The sequence below is a fragment of the Rhinolophus sinicus genome, linkage group LG04 (genome assembly GCF_036562045.2).
Source record: "Rhinolophus sinicus isolate RSC01 linkage group LG04, ASM3656204v1, whole genome shotgun sequence".
In the NCBI taxonomy this organism is placed as follows: Eukaryota; Metazoa; Chordata; class Mammalia; order Chiroptera; family Rhinolophidae; genus Rhinolophus; species Rhinolophus sinicus.
The window spans coordinates 185,896,558-185,920,679 of NC_133754.1; the positions used below are offsets into that span (position 1 = coordinate 185,896,558).

Consider the following 24,122-nt stretch of genomic DNA (forward strand, 5'->3'; position numbering starts at 1 on the left):
CAAAGAGCTGGCTTCAGGGCTGGTCTCTTCCATTAGCCCCGCAGCAAGGGACCCAAATTCTCCCAGCCCAGGTGCCTTTTACTGAGCAAACTTACTTTATGGGGCTGTGGAACGGATGAAATGAGGGGTAATGAGGAACCTAATCGGCACTCAGCATCACGGCTCTTGTCAGGATGATGATGGTGGTGATGGTGATGATGATGGCGATGGAAGATGAGGGGCAGGAGGCACAGGAAGAAGAGTGCCTCAGGGCCTCACCTAGGAGCAAGGCAGGACTGGGGCAGAGCACAGTCAGGGAAGAAGACCAGAAAGGTATTCCTGTCAGCACCAGAAGCAGCCTGGAGGGACCATTCTGCACCAGCCTCGAGTGGAGATGGCCCAGGCAGGACCACCAGGGCTGTGCCCTAGGAAATCTCAAACGCTTCCAGACCCACAGATGTGGAGGAGCGGGGCTACTCTAGGGCTGGGATTCCCATCCCCTTCAGGCATGGTACCCATGATTGCCAGCCAGGGTCCTTTCCTTGGCTCTGCTCTCTGGCTCCCTGGAGGGAAAGGGCTGTGTGTTTAGCGAAAGCTAACAACACACCCAGCACCAACGGGGAGCCATGTGCAGTGAGAGATCTGTCACTGCTTTCCCAGGGACAACCAAACGCCCATGGGGCTCCTGTGGATGTGGGACACACAACCATCTGGTTTAAGAAATCATCATAAGTAAAAATTCAAAACCCACCACAGTCTCAAAGGAAGCTATAGAACAGTTTCCAATTTGCACAGAATGACCTGGGATACAAACGAGCTCATCTAAAATATCATCCTTGGGTGATTTCTTCAGCGTCCCCAAACTGAGTGCAATGGGATAGAGAAAGAGAGAAATATTACCGAAAGCAACACTAATAAAATCCTGCTACCACTCTGCTGACTTCCATTGCTACTGGCTCAGGCAGGGTCCCACCCTGTACCCTCTTTCCCAGGGATTTCTGAGAGACGCAGCGGTGTTGGCTCTGACCTGGGCCTCGGCAGTGGAAAGTGCCCCAGACCTTGTCTGTCAGCCCTGCAGCGGGCACAGCCAGAGTGGAGGAGGTTCAAGGCCACAGATTGCCCCACCCCCTCCTTGCAGCACTGAGGGGAAGGAGAATACAAAAAACAAAATAAAACAAAAAAACAGTCTGTCTGATACACTGCAAACCTCCCAACATCAATCAGAATCCTATACTCCCTCTCTATAGTGGACATTAATTTTAAAAGAAAATACCATGCTCCAAACTTGCAGCATGAAATGAATTATTTTACAGCCAGGCAGAGAGGGCAGATTTCTGGATGTAGCTTTGGATAGTTCTTTCTTTGTTTCTTTCTTCTTCTTCCTTTTTATTTTTTTCATTATTATTACATTTTAACAAACTTTATAGCCCATTTTATTTGTTCTCAAATAACTTTTTCTTCTTCTTTTCGACACATCAATTACTTGGTTTGCTTCCCTCTCTGTGTGAAGCTGGAAGCAAGAGATTGATACTGCTCAGTGGGATATAATTTAGTTTATGTGCCATGGCTTTATGAGGTACGAGTCGAGCAAAACATTGCATTCGAACTCGATCCATTTATTAGCTCTAAGAAGAGATTTATATTTGACAAGGAGAGAGTAACTTTGTTTTCTGATAAGCCAAAGAGGTCTATTTCTGTGTCCAATACACAGAGTAGCTTACCCTTCCCCAATAATTCTATTTACTAGTGCGAATATATTTTAATAATAAAATTGATATATATGTAAATTTATTTTAATCTCATTTCATCAAATCCGCCTAAAACAAGAGCCTTTGGAGATTGTTTTCATATCTGAATTATAGATTTCTGTATCGTATTCCCAGATTGATTTGTAGGCTATAATTCTGTCAAGATTTCTTCCTGGTGTCAAAACCAGCAATACCACAGCTACTGTGCTTTATAACTGGCACCACAACTGAACGGGAATCACAGCCCTCATTCAGCCCCGTGCCAGCCAGGTAGGTTCATTTTAGGATGTTTCTCTCTTCCTTAGCCTGGATTAAACGTGAAGGTTTATGGCTAAAAATCACTTCCTGAATTAATCATTAAAATGTTTCATTGAAAACAAAGCTGGAGGAAATGGAATAGTCAGAGATGAGGGAGGAGGAGGGAAAATATACCCTCAGTGAAGCGAGAGAAATAGAAAAGGGTGATGAAACAGCAGCATATGATTAACTCCACATTGTAAACAAACATCTTTTTTCGCCCTGCTTGTCCTCTGCCCGAGGGTCAAATAAATTAAATTGGCATTATTTACTAAGTCCTTAGAAACTGATTTTTTACTCTGTGGTGAATAGAGAAGTATTCGCTTGCAAGCCTGCCCTAAATCAAAGAGGGTCTTCACTCTTCTTCTCTGCCTGCTTTTGAATACACACTGTGGTCTTCCCTTCTCGGTCTTGCGGTCCTGGCACCGTGCAGTGGGGCAATAAATAAAACAGGCGGTTTTTCCCTAGGGTTCGGAAGAAATGAGCACTAGATTCCTGCCCCCAACCGTGTCAATGACCCCAGCCTTTTAAGTGATGGTTTTGCATTTTCCCGACACCTTTCATCTTCTGCTGGATGGTGAGTTCACACAGAAGCTAACTATTGACACCAGAAAGCGGAGGGTGGGAACAGCCTCATGACACTGCAGTCCCTGGAAATTCACTGGCAATGTGGGGAGTAGACAGGAGAGTCAGGGTGCCTGCTGGGCCCTGCAGCCCTAGAACTCAGCAGACCTTTCAGTCTTCCAGTAGGAAGCTCTCCACCCCCAACTCTAGGGAGGTAAGTAAGACAGAGTTTCAGAGAGTCCAACAGTGGCGGGCAGAATAACGCCACCCACCGATGCCCATCTCCTAATCCCAGAACCTGTGAGTACGTCGCTTGACGTGGCAAAAGGGGCTTTGTAGACGAGATTACAGAAAGGCTGCTGGTAGGGTTAGATTATCTGGGTGGGCCCAGTCTGACTACCGGGGTCCTTCAAATCTGAGACCTGTTCCGCTCTGGTCAAAGGGGGGTGTGACCACGCCAGGGTCAGCGTGCTGGAGCATGGCCAACTTTGCAGGTGGAGGAAGGGGCCCTGAGCCAAGGACGGTGGGTGGTCTCTTGAAGCTGGAAGAGGCAAAGAGATGGAGCTGTCCCAGAGCTTCCAGAAAGGAAGGCAGCCCTGCTGACACACTGATTTTAGCCTTACAGAACTGTAAGGCAATAAACTGGGGTCTTAAGCCACCAAGTTTGTGCTAATTCATTACAGAAGCCATACGATACTAATATACCGCCTATTCGAAGACAAATGATTTGCAAACTATGTCCGCATTAGCAAAAAAGGGTCCTAAAAGTAAAAGGGAGAATGAATATCCTTTGGAGGAAGAATTACTTATGTTAAGAAACAGAAGGATATTTTAGATAAAGCCTTATCAATGTGCTCAAAATAATTTAGAGAGAACACACTCTAGAAGAATTCAAAGAAAAAGTGATGAGATGACATGAAAAAGGAGATGAAAGAAAGCTGACAAAGTTAAGGAAAAAAAACTAAGGGAAACATAAAAAACCACTATAAAAATGAAAAATAAATTAGAAGCAACAAGAAATAAATATGATAAAAAACAAAGTTATCACGAAGGACAGATTTGAGAAAATACAGAAAAGGAAAAGATAAAATCCACTAGAAAAAAAGGTTTAATTATGGAAAACAGATGATAAATATCCAACACATACGTAATCAGTCTTCCTGAGTAAGAACACCAAGCAAATGAACCAAAAAATGTTAATATATGTACTAGAAGAAAATTCTCCTGAAATAATGTAAATGGGAAAGATTCATAATGTTCCAGAGAAAAGTAATAAAGAAAACCAAGACTGAGACATGGCCTGCTGAATGTAAATAAACAGAGACAGAGAGACAGAGAGACAGAGAGACAGAGAGAGACAGAGAGAGAGATGTCCTATGAGCATCCAGACAGAGGAAGCTCATTACCTATAATGGGGAAAAACCTCCAACAGTATTGCAACTCCGAGGTGTCAGAGGACAGTATAGAAACAACATAGGAAACTGCAGGGGGAGGAATGTGTCCAAAGAATTCTTTACTTTGCTTGATGTTTACAAAGAAAGATAACAGAAAGACATTCTCAAATATTCAAGACTTTAGGAAGTTTAGCACGCATGACCTTGACCTTGCTGAAAACGACCTCCAATATGCTTCCCTAACCAAGAGCATAGGACGCCCTGTTTCTAATCGGCGCCTCAGCTTCCCCAGGCCCACGGCCTCCATCAGCGCACCCCTGAAAAGCTTCCCTTTTCCGCTCGAATGCTCTTCTGCTTCTCTGCCTGCCTGAGTCTGTGCCAAACGGAGTGACGCTGGCCAACTCCCACGTCAGAGAAAGTTCTGACTTCATAGCCTTTGCTTATTTTCATTTGGGTGGTCTTTGTTTATTTCCACAATAGCCACAATTGTGCTGTGCCCTCAAGTTCAAGTTAGTGGAGGCAGGAGAGCATATCCAACAATATTCAACATTGTTTTGAACAAATGGCGAACCACTTGGGGAAATAGAATTAGACTCGTACTGCATACCCAGGTCACAATGAACATCAGAGGCATCAAAGATTTAAATGTGAAATACAAAACTGTCAAAATAGTAGAAGAAAACATCCGCTGCTTTGCACAATAATCCCATGAGGACGGGAAGACTGTTTGGTATGTTATGATTTGCTCCATGAGGGAGTTCAGGTCCAGCAAGCTGACAAAGCCAGATTCGAACCCAAGTCTGACTCCAAGATCACAGGACACAAGTGAAGGCTCTTATAAACTGGACGCTGCCCGATGGATCTTGTCCGCTGAGCCCCAGGGCTAGGGCCCGGCCCAAAGGGAACAGCTCACCTGTTGGGTGTGTAGTCCCTGCCAGTCAGCATGCGTGCCTGGTCCACGTCTCGCGGGAAACCGTGCAGCACCCACCCTCTCTGAATGCAGTCGAGCTGGCTCAGGCGCTGGCAGAGCAGCTTCTTGACGATGCCGTCAGGAACTGCAGACAGAGGAGGACAGTGATGGGACTGGTGCCCTGGGCACTTCTCCTGACCCAACCAGAAGGGAGGGAGGATCTGTGGCCCATGGGCTTCCTGGCTTTATGTGACTGTGAATTATACTGGTGAAGGGTCGGGTTTAGGTGGACAAGACCCTTTCCCGGGCCCTTCCACAGGAAGAATGTGGCTGCTTGACCTTCACCTTCCCTGACCTGGATAAGATAACCAGGCCCATCGGCAGCAGGGTAGTTCCCAGCCGTCCAGTAAACACGTGGGCCGTTTCCCCCCACGGATCCAGTCTTTGCAGCAAAGGATGTCATGCTCCTCAGATGGGACGGCACTGGGGTTCCCTGCTCTTGGCTAATTTGCGATCCACAAGCAACCCCGTCCCCTCCTTCCTCCCATCCTTCCCGCTCTGTTGGATAGAATCAAGCCCCCAAGGATCTCAGCTCCAGTTATAACCGGAGACTGAAATAAAGTCTTATGGAGAATGAGCTACTGAGAAGTCTCTTGTTTACATTACAATTGACATTTTCCTGAAATTCATCTCTCTCTCCTCAGATTCATTAACTGCCCTATGTTGCTGATGTACTGCGTTCTAGCAATTTGCACTGCATTTCCTGCACTTTGCACTCATTTTTCCAGAAATACTTGGTAAATATTACCACTATTTGCTGTGAATGTGGGCCTTGTGACGAGCTGGCCTCCCAGGGCTGCGATGATGGAGCATTTGGCGGCTTCTCTGGAGACGCCTGGTTCCTCTCCCACCTGCACGCTTGGATCAGGCAAGTGGCCCTAACGTGCACATCTGAAACCTCCCCAAGGCCCCCAGGCTGACGGTCAGGTGAACACAGGGCGGAGAGGTACAGAAAAATCACTAACATTGGCTTCCCCCATGGCCACGACATGCCGGGTGTTCCCTTGTCGCCAAAGAATCATAAAACCTTATTCTAAGTCATCTGCCTTTCTCTGAATTTGTTCTTTCTCGTATCTTTCAGTCTTTCTTCCCCAGCCCCCAGGAGAGAACAGAAAAGGGGTTTCACTCACTCGAATGAGAACTGCTGGCTAGCTAACATGAATGCGCAGAAAGTAAGCCCATCTCCTCGGCGCTTAAGCCTGCTATGGCTCCCCAGTGCTCTAAGGAAAAGGGCTCTCCCCTCCTCATGGCCAACAGGGCTCGCTCCTAGGTGACTCTCCCCCAGACCTTCATCTCCCCCTGGACCTCCCCCCCTCCACCTGGAACGTCCTCCCTCACGCCCACCTGGGGCAGGGCTTCACACTCAGCCTTCAGGCCTCAGAGAACGTCGGCTCCAAGGACGGCCCCCACCTGTGCTGCTTCACCATCATGGCACCCTTGTTATTAACTGTTTGGCTAATTTCCCACGTAATGTCTGCCTCTTACAAAGGATGGTGCGTTCCATGAGGACAAAGGACCACGTCCATGTTATCTTCCCATGGGGAACACAGTGCCCGGCACGTAGTAGGTGAGGAAGAAATACACAGGCGGTTTCCGTTTTCATAAGCTTCACTTCAACTAACCTAATGTGTTAGAACCAGCTTGACCAGACTCGGCTGGCCCGGTGGTAGAGGAGAGACCGCGGGCGGAGGGCACAAACACATACGCCCTGCCCGTACAGGCCGGTGAAACTCCAGTTGGTCACGCAACCTGTCTGAGTCTCATCTCCCAAAAGAGAATGACAGGACCGGTCACTACAGGGTGGACACTACATACGATTCCAGGCAGGTGGGAAGCACTCAACGAGCGTGACTGGTGCTTTTCAGTGCCGGAGACGCACACTGGGAAACAAGAGCTCATGAATATTTTCCTGTTTCCCCCACGGTTATGGCGTTCTGAGCACACAGACTGCTGGCCCCTGGGATAAAGGACGGTCACTTCAAACACTCCTCGGCCACTAAAGACAGAGTGTCCCCTGTCCTGTTTCCATTCCAGGGGTTGTGCACCTGATGAGCTCCCCTCCTCTCTCGGGAGCAGTTTCTAACCCGGGCGGACGTTGGGAGGAGGGAGCCCACCCTGCCCACTCCCCTCTAAGCTCCGAGGGTTACAATTTCGGGGCTTCTCTCCCGTGCTACTTCCCACAGGGTACACTGGCTCTCCCCACATCGCCTTGTGAGGAACTGGGTCTGGGAAGCCCATGCTGAGATTACTGTATGAATAAATAATGGAGTCTGTCCTCAAAAAACACACCAAAAAACCACAACAAAAGAAAAAAATGAGAAAAATAAATAAATACTGAGTTTGTCCCGTGATCCACAAACCTTGTATTTTCTGTCAGGATAAATAAATGTGCATTTAAAACAACGTAGGTGAGAATCTGCCATAGAGCTTTTCATTGCAGGTCTCCCCCGCAATATTTACAGACATTTTCACCTAACACAGCTCATCCAGAAACAGGCCTTTCCCAGGAGTCGCTCAGTGGGTGGTTATTGCACATCCGAGCTGCACCAGGCACTGTGCTGGATGCAGGATACGCAGGAGGCGAGATGCCCAGGACCCCCCACCCCCCTCAGAAGTCTGTTCTAGCGGGGGCAGCTGGCAGGCACAGATAAGGAACTGCTTCCAGGAGGCGTAAATACTATGAAGAAAACAAACCGATGACAGGAGGCTGCTGGCCTGACCGGGTCACAGCCGGCCTTCCCCCTCGGGCTGAGGTCTGGATGGTGAGCCGCAGGAAAACCTGGGGAGAAGCGTGCTAGCAGAGAGGCCAGCAAGGACAAAGGGCCCGGGGCTGGGATGGTCTTGACGTATTCAAGGGACGGACAAAGGGCCCGTGTGGCTGAAGCCAGTGGGGTCTGGGGACGTGGGGGTGGAGAGCTCAGCCAAGCCTTCAGGAAGGAAGGAGATTGGGCCCACATGAGGCCATCTTGGCAATGGTCATACGTTGGCCCTCAGTGCATATTTATTGAATGAGCACACGGGAGTTAATCTCAGGACCCGCATTGGACAAACCAAGGCCTCAAAAGGCTGTGGCTTAAGTGACGGGTCCAAGCCAATGTCTCTCTCAACAGGAAAGAAATCTGACTCGAAGGAGGAATGGAGGACCAGATAGAAACACAAAGAGACTTTTGGGGCTTTTTGGGGAGGGGGATTGCCTGTTAAGTTGGCAAAGATATCTAGAGGCAATTTCCCAATTTGCATCAGAAGCTAAAATGTACCCACCAATCCTATTTTTAAGAATTGACACCTAAGATAACAGCATGGATGGCACAAGATGTTAATTCTAGTGCTGTTTATAGTGGTGACAACCGGGAACAGCCACAAGTGTCACCAGTGGAGGGCAGGTTAAGCAAAGGGTGGGACCTCTGTGCAACTTAACAAATCATCCGTATTTATGTTAACTTGGAACGAGGTCTATGACAGAATGTCAAATGGGAAAAGCCAGTAAATGGATTGTATAATGTAGTCTAATTTACACACACACACACACACACACACACACACACACACACGGGAGAGAAAGGTGAGTGGCCCCCATGATGCCCCCAAAATTAGAGCCAATCAGTAATGGAGCTCAGGGTCCTGGAGTCGAGACAGACAGGAACACCAGTCAGTAGCATCCTGGCCTGAGTGGCACAGGGACGTGGAGATGTAGGAAGTGCTGAGATCTTGGGGGGGGGCGGGAGAGGAGGGGCGGGGGAGGTCATGTTCCCAGAAGACTGGGGTAGAAGGTAAAAACTCACCCTGATTCGGACTTGGAGCCAAAACCAAACAAGCCCCTCCGTTTGGGAGTGAAGAAAACACGGCTGCCAAAGGAGCACCAGTCAATTGCGAGTCAATACTTATCAGTGCAGTTAATGCCTGTATTCCCACACTCACCCCAGCCCCCAAAGCAGGGACCCCCATAAAGTCAGGCCCATTGCTATATGCCAGCACCTGGCATTGGGCCAGCACAGGATAGGCACTTAATAAACTTTCTGAATGAGTGAACAAATGAATAGTACCATTTCCCAAAACCAGAAGGTTCTTTGGTTCCTTAAGCGCCTGTGTGCAGAGAACTGAAACACAGTTGTCCCAGACACCAAATCAGTTCCCATGTGATAAAAACCACGGGAGCCCCTTCCCTGGGTGACCCCTTTCATCTACACCACAGCCTACCCCTGAATTAACAGGCATCAAGAGGATACATGTTGACACCTGGGATTTGTTTCAAAATAATCCTGTTGGGAGGAGGCTTGCGGGGGGGGGGGGGGGTACCTGCAGGTTCACAACTCCATCTCTACTTTGTATATATGCTTAAAACCTTCCATTTAAAAAGTGTTTCTTTAAGAAAGAGACTGTTTATATGCCTAACGGAGGTTGAAAGGCCACTGTGTGAGACCAGTCCAAAGGGACAAAGGATGAAATCTCCTCAGAAGGTCAGCCATACTTGCACCCATAAGTGGCTCTACTTTGGGGGCACCTGGGTGTTGGGTGGAGCCTTCGTCCTCTTGTGACTCCACCCACCCCAGGAAGCCCTGCCCAGAAGCCTGGCATCAGCTGTTTGCCCAGATCTGCCCTTCTGGGGTCACGCTGGGAAAGCTGCACAGGCTCTCCCATGAGGCCGTTCACCTCTCTGCCCCTCACTGTCGGGTGTCAGTCACTCACCATTCACAGGGCCTGGGAGGCTGCGAGGTACAGAGGCTCAGTGGACCCCCTCCCAGCACGAAAGACTCTGTGTGGTAACACGAGGGGTCTCCTCTGTGTTCCCCATCAGGGTTGAGGTGAAGGGGACTGGGGAACCACCGGCGAAACCTCCAAGGCCACTGACCTTGCCAGTGAGCGGCCCTTCCGAGCCCGGGAGAGGGTCCAGGGCTGAAGGGCGCAGCCCGAGTCCCCACCTTGGGCGTACCTCCCGCGCCCACCCGAATCTCCCGCAGGTTTTCCGCTCTGCGCCCTGCTTTTGCTGCTGGCCTTCTTTCCTGTGGGCTACTGACCATCGCCCAGCCCCACGTGATCTGAGCAGCCTGCTCAGCCAAAACGCCACTTCGGAGCAGCTCCGGCTGGCCTGCCGAGTTCTGCCAAAGTTTAAAGCCTCCCTGACAGCGCTGTCCATTTACCCTTTATCCTCCGCTCAGATAGAGATTTTCAGTGAGGTCTAAAGTCTTTCTCCACCGAGCCAGGTGCCTCAGGCTTGATTCCTGGGCTTGACAGTTAACATCTTAGCCTGCACACAGGCAACTGCCGAGGGCTACCTCTCCTCAACGTCCTGTCAACCCTAAACTTAGCAAAGTGCAAGATGAGAACACCCTATTATTTCATGAGGCCACACCACATGGTTTCGGGTCTTTTTTCCCCCCTCTAGATCTTCCATAAAAGAGGGCAGTCCTCACATTGACCTCAAGGTTATTAAAATCTCAATCCATTCATTTCCTGCTGCTGGGAGTGCTTGGCGCAGGGGTTGATGGGAGCCAGGTCACAGAGGAGAGGTGTCCGGGTCCCACAGCGATCCCACCAGGCCCCCACCTCACCCAGGGCACCTGGTCCACCCTCTGGATGTACAGCACAGATCCCTGTTTAAAGGACCAGGGCCCAGGGCAAGATCCCTCCTGCACTACAGGACAAAGTGCCAGTGCGAGCCAGGCCACCCTGCGGCGCCCGGATGAGACTGCTCTTCCCAGACGCAGGTCTGATTTCATCCTGTCTTGTCCAGCTCAGAGGGCTGATGTGGGGGAGCTGGGCGGGAGGGCCCTGACAGAGCAGCGAGGCCGGCTTCGGATTTTCCAGTGGAAGCAGAGCCCAGGGGCAGAAGGGACTCGCTCCAGGCCCTGCTCTGAGCCCTTCCTGCTCACCAAGCTGTGGCCTGCTGCCCACACCTGCGTTCCTGCATTCAACCCCCCAGTTAGGGCCCCTGACCTGGGCTCAGCTGGGGAGGGGGGGCAGGCACGAGGGGCGCTAGGCTGCTGGAGTTGGTCCAAAGCCCTGGACAGAAGTGGAGCAAAGGAAACAGCTCCCTCAGCTGGTGCTTAAAGGTAAAAAAGATGCAAAGTTGATTGACAGACTCCAAACAAGCCACTTACCTTCCTACCACCCCAGGGCAAATGAGAAAAAGCTGAGCACCTCATCTCACACCCCTGCACACTCCCTCCACACACACCCCTACATACACCCAATACACAGGCACCTACGTAGACACACTACGCACACTCACACCCGTGCATTCACCTACAACACCCCTACACTACACACACATTACACACCATTACACACACATCTACCTACACACACACTCTTACACCTCTGCTTTCCTCTGCACACATGCACCTGCACACCTACACACACTACACCACATACGCAATACACACACTCTTACACCTCTGCTTTCCTCTGCACACACACATGCACCTGCACACCTACACACACTACACCACATACACAATACACACACTCTATACCCCACACCCATCTACATACCGTGTTTCCCCCAAAATAAGACCTAGCCAGACCATCAGCTCTAATGCGTCTTTTGGAGCAAAATTAATATAAGACCCGGTCTTATATAGTATAATATAATAAAAGATCAGGTCTTATATTAATTATATTATATAAGACCAGGTATTATATTATATTATATTATATTATATTATATTATATTATATTATACTGGGCATTATATTATATAAGACTCGGTATTATATTAAAATAAGACCGGGTCTTATATTAATTTTTCCTCCAAAAGACACATTAGAGCTGATGGTCTGGCTAGGTCTTAGTTTCAGGGAAACATGGTATCACACACACACACACACACACACACACACTCACCCTGGGACTGCCCCTGTACTTCTTTCCTTCCTCAAGTCCCCCTTGAAATCAAGGTCAGTGTGACATTTGGCCATCTGTCAGGTTCGTGAAGACTCAGAATTGGCTTCTCTCCCCCCTTCCCAACCTCCCAACACAGCGCTGGGTCCTGACCACTCCTGACGGGGGCCCAGTGGGAGAGCCTAAGAAAGAACAGGACTGGGGAGGAGGAAGACGGGTCGCTTCTGTTTCATTTTCATCTCGTTCTTGAAAGAAACGGGGCTCCCAGCCCCACCCCCCACACATCTATTCCCCAGAATGCTGGGGCCTTAGTCCAGGACACAAGTTGGGCCCTTTGGGATCCCAACTTACTGTCACTGTAATTCGATGAAAGCTAAACTCCTACCATTTCTGGAAGATTGTCAACCCCCCCCCCCCATGACTCCTGGCAGCTGAGCCTGCAAGCCATGCTCGCTGAGGTAACCAGAAATCACGAGTGTCTTACAAGGACCTGCAGCACCCACAGGGCCAGGACCTGGGCCGTGGGCCCTTCGTGATGCTGTTTGTTTATTATTTACTGCCACCTGCTGGTACATCATGGATACTGCGCCCTAAATGAGCGCTTGAATCATAAACATTTCTAAACCCTCTGAGATAATGAGGAGAAATGGGATTCTTCTCATTGGCCGCGCCCGGCAGTTCTTCAGGGGGAGCAAGCCCTGCGTCTGCCCTGCCTCCTTGGTAACCTCTAGTCACTTGCCCCAGACCGGCCTCCGTCTCAGCGGGCCTGGGTTTCCCAGGCACAAGATGGAATAGATGTCTTCTAAGACTTCTTTAGTTTCCAAAAACCTGTATTCTAACATCTCTATTGCTTAACAATAGCATTTAAAACTGCTTGGCAGACAATGGTGCCTGGAAATAACAATTTTTTGGATATTGGATTTTTTTTCTAGTCTAGAAAAGTACATTATCCCTGGGGCTCTTACCAATTAGGAGCATATTCTGAGCTGCTCATCCCAGGGGAGCGGCCAACCCTCTTCCTATCACTTCCCGTCCCTCCCCTCTCTGCCACGTGTACTCGGGCAAAGAGCGAAGGTAATACTGAGTGGCCCGCACACGACCGAGACGTTGCAGCTGCATGGCAGAGCCCCCCAATGGTGGACACTTCTGTTTGTCTCTCTAATGAAGGTTTAGATAGGAAAGAAAAAACCATTTAAAACTAGACATTCTTCCATAAAATAAGGGGTGCCTCACTTAGTAAATTAATAAGGCTTTTAATAAAAATGCTCATGTACCCACACTCTGTATAATGATTTAGTAATTAGTCTTTTCTTAAAACACATTTTTCCATCTTGCAGGGGACCATGAAAGTGTGTGGGAAAACGAGAAGAGGTCAGCCAGTCTGTGTGTGTGGGCTGGATGCTTTCAGAGTGCAACAGATTTACATGGACTGGACTCTGAAGCTCCAAGAGTTTAAGGAACATGATTTCCCGCCACTTGAATGAATTTGGGGCTCGGAATGAGTTATTTCCCCTACATCTCAAGGGCAGCGAGAATGCCACTGCCCACGTCATCTGTGAGAAGAAAATCCACAACCGCTGGGAGGCTGGGAAGCAACCACGAGCCCAGCTTCCTGGGATGGAAGACGCGGTGGTACATTCATTTAACAAGCATGTGAGCCAAGTGCTGACTGCAAGCCGGGCTCTGTTCTAGGCACGTATTTGTTCTAATACAAGTATTAATTCATGTAGTCTTCCTAACAACCCCATTTTGCAGGTTAGGAAACTGAGGCACGGAGAGGAAGTAACTTGCCCAGGACCACACACTAATAGGCAGTGGGGCCCGGATGTAAAGCCAGGCGACCTGGCTCCGGGGCCACTTGCCCAGTCTCTGCTCACTCCCTGCCTTTCAGGAGAAGGAGTGGCATGAACTCTGCCCCTGGCACTTCCAAGCATCTCATTCCAGGCACCAGGCATGGGAATGAAGACTCCATCTTGGACACATGAGCTCCCGCACAGGCAACAGGGAGAAGAAGCAAGGAGCCAAGCTGCCACCAGACCTGAGAACCAGAGTTGGCCCCAGGTGAACTAGCCCGGTTATCTCCTGCCATTGGATCCACGCTGAGTTAGGCCCAAGTCAGGCTGGAGAGGAAGGGCCATGCCTTTCTTGAGATCCTGACCCACGGAATCAGCATAAGACAGTGGCCATTTTATGCCACTAGATTGTAGGGCAGGTGCGATAGGTGACTGGAGCACCACAGGTGGGGGAAAATGGGCCTTTGCCACTTCCCGCTTACCAAGGGGACCCGGCACCCAAAGCAGGCAGCAGTCACAGAACAAGAATAAAATATTTTAAAAATCCATATATGAAGCATGTAACCACTGCTACTACCATCACTTCTGCTACGATTACAACGATGACAGCTACTGGTACCATGAAGGACACTAGTGAGTATCCATCCGTTGGCCTGGCACGGGCCGTGCACTGTGCTAAACATTGTACAGACACAGTTTCAGCCCGTACACGTCACACACCAATGGCTTTGATACTGGGGAAGCTCTGAGAGGCCGGGTGGCTGGCCCACGGTCACACGCCTGGGAGGAAGGTGGCACAGTCTGAACTGGGGCTTTAAGTGCAGACCTGCAGCTGCTCCCTTGACTGTCCAGGAGTCAGCACTGCAGGTCTTCTCTCCAGAAACCCGCCAGGCTGCCTGCTGCCTGCTATCGCCTGTTCTCGCCTTTGTTCCCCCATGACCTTGAAGGGGGTCTCACCTATACAGAATGCAGGCAGGGGAGGGCAGCTTCCGGGCCCAGATGCTATAGGGCGGGCCTGCCTGGTATCCCCACACCATGCCGTGTGCTCACTCATTCATTCACAAACATGAGCGGAGCTCCTGCTATGGCGCTGGGGACTGGGGAATAGACGGGCGGCCAGGCAGACTGAGCCTGAGGTGCGGGGGGCAGGGGGGTGGGGGGGGGGCGTGGACACTGAGGTGGGGGGGCGTGGACACTGAGGTAGGGAGGCGTCCCAGAGGAGGTCCAGCTCACCTCCCTGGAACCCAACCATGACCAAAACTGGGCGGTGAGATCAGAGTTCTAGAGGTCACTATCGCAGGTGGGATAAATCAGACGTGCGCATTCGAGGTCTAAGGTGAGAGGCGAGAAGAACGGAGTCTCCCTGCTGGCCTTCCACCACCACTGGATGCCACAGGATGGTGGCAGGGAGGGTGCATGGGAACAGATGGAAACGGGCACTTAATACTCTGTACTATTCCCACACCTCTCCACCTCCCGGTCCCCTCCGCCCCCACCCTGCCAATCTCCCCCTCTGCCCTACGCCCACTGTCACCCCCCACTGTCCCCTTCTCACTCAGAGCGGTGTGGACAGGTGACAGTCTGCCCCATGCCCACTGTCGCCCCCCACTGTCCCCTTCTCACTCAGAGTGGTGTGGACCGGTGAGAGCTGCCGGGCGTGGGCCCCACACTTCCCCCCTCATCCATCACAGCTGTGCATGTTCCCTATGGAGAAGCCTCAGTGCCACCTTCTAGCTGACAAAGCCCAGCCAGTCTCATGTCCCTGATCTGTTTCAGGGTCACGGTGACTGTCCGAGGTATAGGGGCTGCAGAAGGTCACCAGGGCATCCTCCCCGTCCACTGACTCCACTCACAGCCCCATGAGGAAGTAGCTGGTGTCAGCTCCCGTCAGGGACACTCCCAGCGGGAAAGGGGCTTCAAGCGCGCACGGGCCTTGGGGCGTGAGAGGAGCCGCCCAGACGGCTGCAGCGGAGACCTCCCAGCTGGAGGAGAAGGCTGGGCCCTCAGGGTCCCGCCTGTCGCAGACGATTTCACAGCTGAGTGGGTTGAAAGCCACCGGGGCTGCCCATGGAGGGGGAAATGCTTCCAGAAGCTCTGGTCAGAGAGAGAAGGACACCATGCACTTCTGGGCTCACCGCCGACTGGCCAGAAATGTCTGGATTTTGTTTCATTTCATTCTGTGATCTGGAACCTGACACCCAGCAAGCACATTTAGTCCAGCAAAAACATCTGCGGCCGCCCCTCTTTGTGACGCAGCCAGCTGGTAAGGACGGCACTAGGCAAGCCCCACTCTGGCTGGGGACAGAGACATGTCATTGAATGGAAGCACGAATGAATCGAAAGCCCCTCCCTGCCTCAGTTTCCCCACTGGACAGGTCATGGAGCAAAAGCTTTGTGACCTTTTGGTGACAGACCTTTGGATGACGCCCAGGTGAAGCATCATTTTAATAATGTAGAGAGACAACGCACACTTTTTCGATGAAAGTCTAGTTTACGAAAAACAAGGAGATGGACTAGCCTCTCTAGGGACAGGAATCTGTTGATAAATGGGGGTGCTGACCCCTTTTCTCTATCTGTTCTCATTAACAGGCCCTCTGACCCTCAGAATGCAACAGCCACTCTGAGACCTGCTGCTCTGTTGGGCTCTCTCGGCCACGGCCACAGCCACGGCCACGGCCACGGCTCTCTCTCCCGCTGAAGACTCGTACCTCGTTTCCATAAGGAAATCTTTGTAGCAGTCCCAGCGGAAAAGTCAAAAGTTTGACTTGAAAAAAGGAGCTACTTCAAAAGCATTGTCAGACCAAGGTGAGGGTTCCTTTAAAATGCATAAATTACAGGGTTATCCATTACTCAACCTAAAGGCAGCCCTACAGTGGGGGCTCTGGGTGGGGCACCCAAGAGACATGTGGGGACACATCCCAGGAAGGTAAACCGAGTAAAATTCACGTTGAATAAAAGAGTAAATTAATGTGTTTATTACTTACTGCTTGGGGTGTGTGTGTGTGTGTGTGTGTGTGTGTGTGTGTGTGTGTGTAGAAAAATGAAAGAAAACTGTGGAGTTTTTTTCAATAATAAAAAGGGAGTTGCACTGCGGGGCCCCTAAAGCTTGTGAAAAATTAAACTCGACGGATTCAAACTGTCCTATTTCCACTTCAAAAGGGAAGAGGCACTGAGCTCTTCCCAACTTATCTTCAAACGCCCAGCACCCTAGAAAGTTTCTTTAAAAAAATAAAGGCCCCTGTTCCCCCAAGCACTGCACCGGTTACTGTACCCACTGTCTCTCCCTCTTCTAATTATACCCCTGTGAGTCTATTAATCAACTGGTGAATTATTTAGAGCGTCAGGCGCTGTCTGCAGCTAGTACAAACACACCACATGCAAAGGCTTGCTGAGCGGGCAGAGGTCCCTCAGGGGCCCCCTCCACGGTAGACGGCTGGCAGCTCGCCGAGGCTGTGGCTGCTGAGAACAGGAGATCGCAGTCCGCTTACCTCCTCAGACGGGAAGGTTTACTTTGGCTTTCAACTCAGCAACTCTTTGCAAGTTTTTAACAAAAGCGAAAAGCTGGTCTATTGTCGCATCTTTTGTGTGCATTTAGTGATGAGAATATTAATTCCCCCTAAAAAGGGAAGCACTTTGGCTGTGCTCTGATCCAAGCCTCCTGGGATGCCCGTGCATGGAAGGCTCTGGAAAACGCTCGTAATCATCCCAATTTGGGGTTGGTTTGGCTTGTTTGTGCTACGAGGTCTGCGTTTACGGTGGTGGGGCCTCATTACCAGAAAGGGTGCAAATGAGAGTGGAAACTCCCTCAAATCTCCCGCCTCTTCGCCGGCTACCTGGGAAAGATACTGCTCTATTAGGCCATGAGGGACCCTCTCCAGACAGAAATATCGGGGTGTGCAGGAGGGGGCACAGGTAACACTCGGTAATGATCCATCTTCCACGTTCTGTTCTCTACATATCAGGACTTGCACTTTTAGGGGGAAATTATTATGCTAACTAGGGAGGTGCTTTCTCCCCTGCAAGTCAGTCTGTCTGGCGTGTGCACCAGCAATGGGGGCCTTCCTATAATTGAAGAGTTTTAGCTGTTGGGAGGATGCTGGCAGTGGTGGGGTTGGTTGCAGGGGTGAAGTGAGTTAGTAGCTCATGGTAATTTGGCCAACAAGGAGGGTTGGCAGGTGTTGGAATGCACACTTTTCCCTTCCACCCACAGAAGGGAGACTAACCCCTGAAGGGCTGGGGGCATGCCCTCACGGGTGGTCCCCGACCTGACAACCCCAAGGTGGTCTGAGTGTCATGCAGACAGATCAAGAAAGCAGCTCACACACTCAGAGCAAAGACTGAAACCAACGACAAGGCACACCTTTGGCTGGTACAGTGTCTTTCCCAGGTCGCCGGCCAGCAGAGAAAGCGCAAGCTGCGTTCGAGAATGAAAACAATCAGCAGAGCTGGGTAGACCCCCCTTCTGTCCCACTAATCAGGACCAGCGGTCTGGAATGAGGCTGTGCCCAGCGCCAGTAGCCACGGGGCTGCTTACGGCTGAAAGTCCTGGGCGAAGGGCTAGAAACGAACGGTGCACACTTCTCTCTCGGGGTGAGCTGAGGCCGATGAGGAGGGCTCGTTGTTATATGAAGTGAAAGCCGGGAACCCAGACACGCCAGTGGGCACTGACAGATGGCTGCTTTCCTCGGGAAGCTGAGGTCTCCAGGGCTGAGAACTCTTACCTTCCATGAGGCCCTGGGGTAGGAACGGAGCCCTGGGGAAGGAGCCGAGCACAAGGAGAGGTGGTGGCCACAGTGAGTCGCCCATGATTTCAGCAGAGAATGAGATCCAGACGCTCCTTTACTTGATTTAGGGGAGAAGAAAGCCCATCTGCACACACCGCCGTAACAGACAGCGGCAGTGGAGGCCATGAGCGCCAACCATCGAATTTTACATGTTGCAGAAGCAACTGAGACGTCGTTTTTCCAAAAGCCCAGCATAGATTTTTTTACCTGTTTCGTATCCATGTGCAGGTGACAGGCGCCTCCCAGCAGCTCAGCCAGCATGATCTCAGCCCCAACGCCCCTTATGGTCATGGAGGTGGTCGCATAAGGATGCCGTGTGCAGAAACCCCGGGAATAAATTTGCCCTGCTCACTGTAGCTCGAGTTAGAATGAGTTTCGGAGGTCAGACCTGTGCATTTCAAAGTCCAGGGCACCCAGGAAGCATCGTCCCACGCCTCTGTCCACGGTGCTGTCGCCACGAGCCTAGGATCGAGAGATTTAGCACGAGCTAGGTGGGGCCCTGCAGTCCTTTGCCCAGTAAACGTGGAAAGATGAGAAAATAACAGTTATTAATTTTGCTGCTGATTCGAAAGGAGGTGTTGGCAGCACCCGTGAGGACAAAAAAGAACATAACGAAGTCTGCAGAGGTCACGACGGGGACGTTAACATCCTGAGGCCTCATGAGGGGAGTAAGAGGAAGTGGCTCCACAGGGGCAGAGGATGACATCTGATCTATGCCACCGAGCGTGAGGGCAGCCAAGAGGCAATAACAAAACCGTATCAGGGGCGTGCAGCTCCAAGGTGAGTGGAGAGGGCAAGAGCCTGCCTGGCAGGGACCCCAGGAAGAGCCGGAACGTGGCGGAGGCTGCTGGCAGCCAGAAGCACAGGGCACAGTGTCCCCAGGGGACGAGGGGGTTTCCACACACGGTCGGATGCTCTGGCCGTGACAGCTGCCCATTCAGAGGTGCCAGGGCTCTGCCCCAGGGTGACAAGTCTCTGTGTCCTTACTAAGGACCTCTGCCCTTTAGCTGAGCTCCCTGAACTGTGCAGGCTTCTGGATTTTATGTGTGAAAACATGTGCAGGGGGATGGCCAGTGCTCTCCTGCATTCCCAGGAATGCTGCTGGCACTGAGGGCACAGATATCTGAAACACGTGGAGGATTTTGAAGAGGGAAACCTGAGATGCCTCAATGGGCCCCCAAAAGAAAGGCAGCAACCATCGTCTCCGTCCTCCAGAAGTCCGGCCAGTGGGTGCGTGAGGGGCTGTGCTGTGCTGCTCAGGCATATTCAGGAGGCGCCTAACGATCCCAGGGCAGCGCGGGGAAGGGGACTTGTGCTGTCCCCTTGCCCTCTGCCTCTGTCCTCAGACAGGAGAGTCACTCATGGGCTAGCCTTGTCCCTCCAGCTCCCAGCCTCCAGCGGGCTGGCCCTCGCCCAGTGTAGACGGATTCCCTTCCCACTTCTGTCTCTACTCAGCCAGGCTCTTCCAGGGGGAGGCCTGGGACCAGTCTTCCTGTGCCCACCTTCGGGGCATGGCCATGTACTGGGGAAGGGGCCACGTCCGCATCTCCACTGGCTTGTATCCCGGCCTGGACTTGGAGGCCTGTTGGGAAGCCCAGCTGAGCCTCGGACGCGTCACACCCTCCTTCCCGCAACCTCGGGGCCTGTCTCTAAATGGGTTCAGAGCTCAGGGTGTGGGGAGGTGATGTGGCTGATTAGCGCCCCAAACCCCAAACATGGCACAGCTCCACCTGGTACCAGACATCGGCGTTCTGCATTCGAGAAGCAGTGGGGCTCGGCTGGGCTGCCAGCTGCAGTCATTCAGAGATACGCCCGGCTGTGGTTGGCGAAGCAGACTTTCCATGTTCAGTCTGACCTTCTCTTCCAACTAAATTATGAGAATCATTTCCACTTCCTCCTGTTTCGGCTGGTGGAGAAGCGGGCCGCTGCCGACCTGGGTGGTGCCAGCCTCCTCCTCTGCCCACGGACCGTGTTGGTTTCTCTGCAGCTTCTCCACATCCCACTAATGAGACCCTGTTCGTGGTTACGAATGTAAATGCATTCTTTGTTGTCCCTGCGCGGTTGGGATTTGTGAAATGACAGAACTTATTGCTTCTGTTAGTTAGATATGATATTGGTTGTTGTTGTGTCTTTAATTTTGTAGGAAATATAGAGCTACACAATCTAAGTAAACAAAAGGCTCTAGAGGGAAAATTTAGCACAAAGCGTTGAAGATCGAAGGTCCCGGTCTCGCTAACTTTACAGGAAATTGCACGCTCAGTCTCCTTTATAGTCACCAAAACAAAAAACAAAAACAAGAAAACAACTCTGCCTCTCGACCACCACTGGAAAGACTCGCTGGGTTTATGTTCAGGGGCCAGAGAGAGAAAGATTGGAAGATGCTACCCTGCTGACCTTGAAGAGGGAGGTAGGGACCTCTAGAAAGTGGCAAAGCCAAGGAAGCAGCTTCTCCCGGGGACCTCGGGAAGGAACGCAACCCCATGGCTCCTTGAGGCGAGGACCTCTGACCCCCAGAACTGTAAGACAACACATTTGTGTTGTTTTAAACCACTAAGCTTGTTTCCGCGGCAACAGGAAATGAATGAGCTGGCCACACCCAGGGGGACAGGGCGTCCACGCATGCTGGCGGCAGGAGTGCACCTCAACACAGAATGACGGGTCAGCGGTGACCGGTCCGTGCATGGACCCTGACAGTCAGGGGGTCACAAGCCTGTGCAGGTACAAGATCACTGAAGGACAGCAAATTTGGAAACCACCTAAATAGTTACTTTTTGCAACTTCATTCTGAAAAGAAAAAAACCAATCACCTCAAAAGTACCGAAAAGTTGCAAGGAGCGAGTCAAAGAGCTCTGGCACCGCTGCTGAGATGCCCCGACTGCCGACACTGCTGCGTGCTCTTGGCTTTCTTTCTGAACCACTGAATGCTTGTGGGTGGACAAGCAGACCCGGCATCAGCCCGCCGCGCGAGGGACCACTTCCTACGCAGCAAGACTGAAATGATATGAATCTGCTGACTAGCTCCCGCACTCACGCACTCAGTCGACAAACGTTCTTTAGGGTGCTGGCCACCCCCCCCATAAATGGGAAGCCGGCAGAGCTGGAGGGAAGCTCTGCCTCAGGTCCCTGTTACTGCTGCTCCCGCTCCGGCTGCTGTCACACTTTCCTAACAGCCTCGGGGCACTTTACACACACCTCACACCCGGTCCACAGGACACCCTGAAGCCAGGGGTTTCTGTCTCCGTCTCACTGCCTGGGCTGCTCGGGGCAGCCCCAGGGTCTGAGCCAACAGAAAGCACCAAAGCTCGCACTTCATTACACTCTCACCTGCTCCCTCCTGTGTCCACCTCATTCTACTTGCCACAGGGAGACTAAGGGATGAGCAGATTCACACACTGGCCTTCCCCTGTGTACGTCACTGACTCTGGGGCACTTGAACTTGACCTCGGGGACCGGAACATCTTAAGGAGGGACTTGGAAGAGCCAGGCCAGGACGCCGCCCCCACGGAGCTCTCTGAGCAAGTGGCCTGTCCTTCCTGCCTCCTCACCCACTCACTGGATCCTGGTAGGAGACGGCAGTAAGCACGTCGGCAGGGGGCGGCGGGGGTGTGTGTCCTGGTCATCACACGCATGGCCCATTAGAACGGGGCTTCTCCCGAGGTCGCTTTTCTTCACACTCAGTATGTCTTCATGTCAGACTTGATAACAGAGCTTGTACTGACTACACAGAGGAGCTGTGGCACTTTACGCGAGAGGATGTGGGAGGGAAACATGCTGCTGAGGAGGAGACAGGGGCTCAAGGAGCCCAGACAGGAGCTGGCTGTGTGGCCACAGCTCATTGGTGGACTCAGGAAACTAGACTCGAATGATCCCAAGGGTGCCCTTCTGGGGTGGGGGTTGGAGGTGAGGAATGCTTCCAGGTTGTAGACCACACAGGGGTCTGGAAGGATGTGGTCCAGCCTTCCCCGTCAGACAAGGAGCATCTGACCCTCTGAGGACCAATGGCCGGTCAATCATTGCATCTGCAAAGCTGTCTGGACCTTCTGACTCTGACTGGTGATTAAATCAGAATATTTGCTCATAGTATTTTTATACCCCAAATAACGAAGGATGTGGGCAGGTCTGTAGCCCCTCCTGGCTCTCCTTTTAAGTGCTGGTCAGTTATGGAAAGCACACGTTCTTGAAAACCAGAACCACTCCCAACCATCGGGGACAACACTGCACATCCACAAACCCCTCCCTTGGGACAGGCTTGGAAGCCAGAGGCCTTACCAGGGAGCAGCAACACAGCTTTGCTCACTAGAAAGCCCTGTGCCCATTCCCCGTTGTTTTCCCCAGTTTGCATTCCCAGGGGCTTAGCGAGCCTTGCAGGGAGCCATGTCTCTCCAGAGCCCGTGAGGTTTTGGCAGTTATGGAAAAGTGCGGCCTACCTGCCATCTCCTTTTCGAAAAAGGGCTGGATGACCTCGCCATATTTTGACTTGTCTGCCACAGCCTCTTTCAACAGTTGTCCACAGCAGACTGGAGGGGAGAGGAACAGAAAGATACCCATTAAATTTTAAATCGAAGGAAGAATGAGAAATAAGAAACCCCAGTGCTGCTTGCTGAGGGGAAAAAAAAAAAGGTCACTGAAAGAAAATATGAAAGAGTTTTTTCAGTGTGTGGGTGTGTGTCCAAGTGAAAGTAAATATCAAAAAGGAATTGGGAAATAAAAAAAGCTGAGGAGGAAGATGCAGAATGAAAAAGAATACATTTGGCAAAGAACCTGCTAGAAATGGATGGTGTGGGGAAGACAAACTGCAAAGCTGCCACCGCAGAAGCCCCTGCAGGGCCTGGCTTATACCTGGAATCACTGAGTGGGATCACTGAGCAGGATCACTGAGTGGGATCACCGAGCAGGATCACTGAGTGGGATCACTGAGCGGGATTCTGGTTGGGGTTGAGGACTAACATTCAGGTGGAGAACTGCAAGGGCCCAAGTGACGTGCCCCAACTGAGCTCATGTTCACACTGTTATTATGCAGGGGGGGGGGCAGCTTGTTTCCATGAGGCCTGGTTGGCAGAGTGTTTCCATGGGACCATGGGTCCACACACGCGTCAGTTTATACAACACATGGACTCCCGCGGAACAAAGGCAGCACCCTGGGGTCCCCTGGGCACTGCTGCTAAGCCTTTCGGATGCCGTCCCTGCAGCAGGAGCCTTCCTATCACGAGCCCCACTGTGTCCCTAGACCCCGGCATGGCCACACGCACGAGGTGCCAGTCAAGAAGCGTGGAATGAATAACCACAGGCAAACTTCTCCTTGGCTACGGAAGCCCTTCACAGCCAAAGCTGGAAGGTTCAAGCTGTATTTTCATGAGCTGTTAATTGCACAATCTTTCTTTTCTTAACTTTAAGCCTAAGGAGTTTTCTTCCTGTATTAAAGAAACCAAAAAAAGAAAAAAATCCTAAAATTAACTGAATAAAGTGAATGTTTACGACAACAGCCATCACCAAAGACTTCCTCCTCAATAATGACATGCTTCTGTCACTGGAAATGACAGCAGTGACTGTACCCGGAGTGGTGGGCAGCTTCACTCGCTAACGGCAGCCTAAGGAACACTAAAGGCTGATGGTCCCCGAGACTGTTCGACAGGACAAACCCTGTGTGAAATATGCTCTTACTCGGTCCTCGAGGCAGCCTGTTGTTTTCTAGATAAGGAAACTGAGACTCAAAGAGGTGAAGTCACCTGTTTTTTCCAGGTCAGAGCCAGCAA

At 51.4% G+C, this 24,122-nt stretch overlaps 1 protein-coding gene across 8 annotated transcripts in view; it reads right to left on the minus strand.

The window, feature by feature from the left end:
* AK8 (adenylate kinase 8) overlaps positions 1 to 24,122 on the minus strand; it is a 116,002-nt gene that overhangs the window by 41,587 nt on the left and 50,293 nt on the right. For all 8 annotated transcript variants that reach the window (XM_074331246.1, XM_074331245.1, XM_019728912.2 and 5 more), the window contains 2 exons: positions 22,797 to 22,886; positions 4,896 to 5,037 (listed from right to left, as the gene is read on the minus strand). In XM_074331246.1, the coding sequence (XP_074187347.1) occupies positions 4,896 to 5,037; positions 22,797 to 22,886 (232 nt within the window). The remainder of the gene's footprint in view (positions 1 to 4,895; positions 5,038 to 22,796; positions 22,887 to 24,122) is intronic.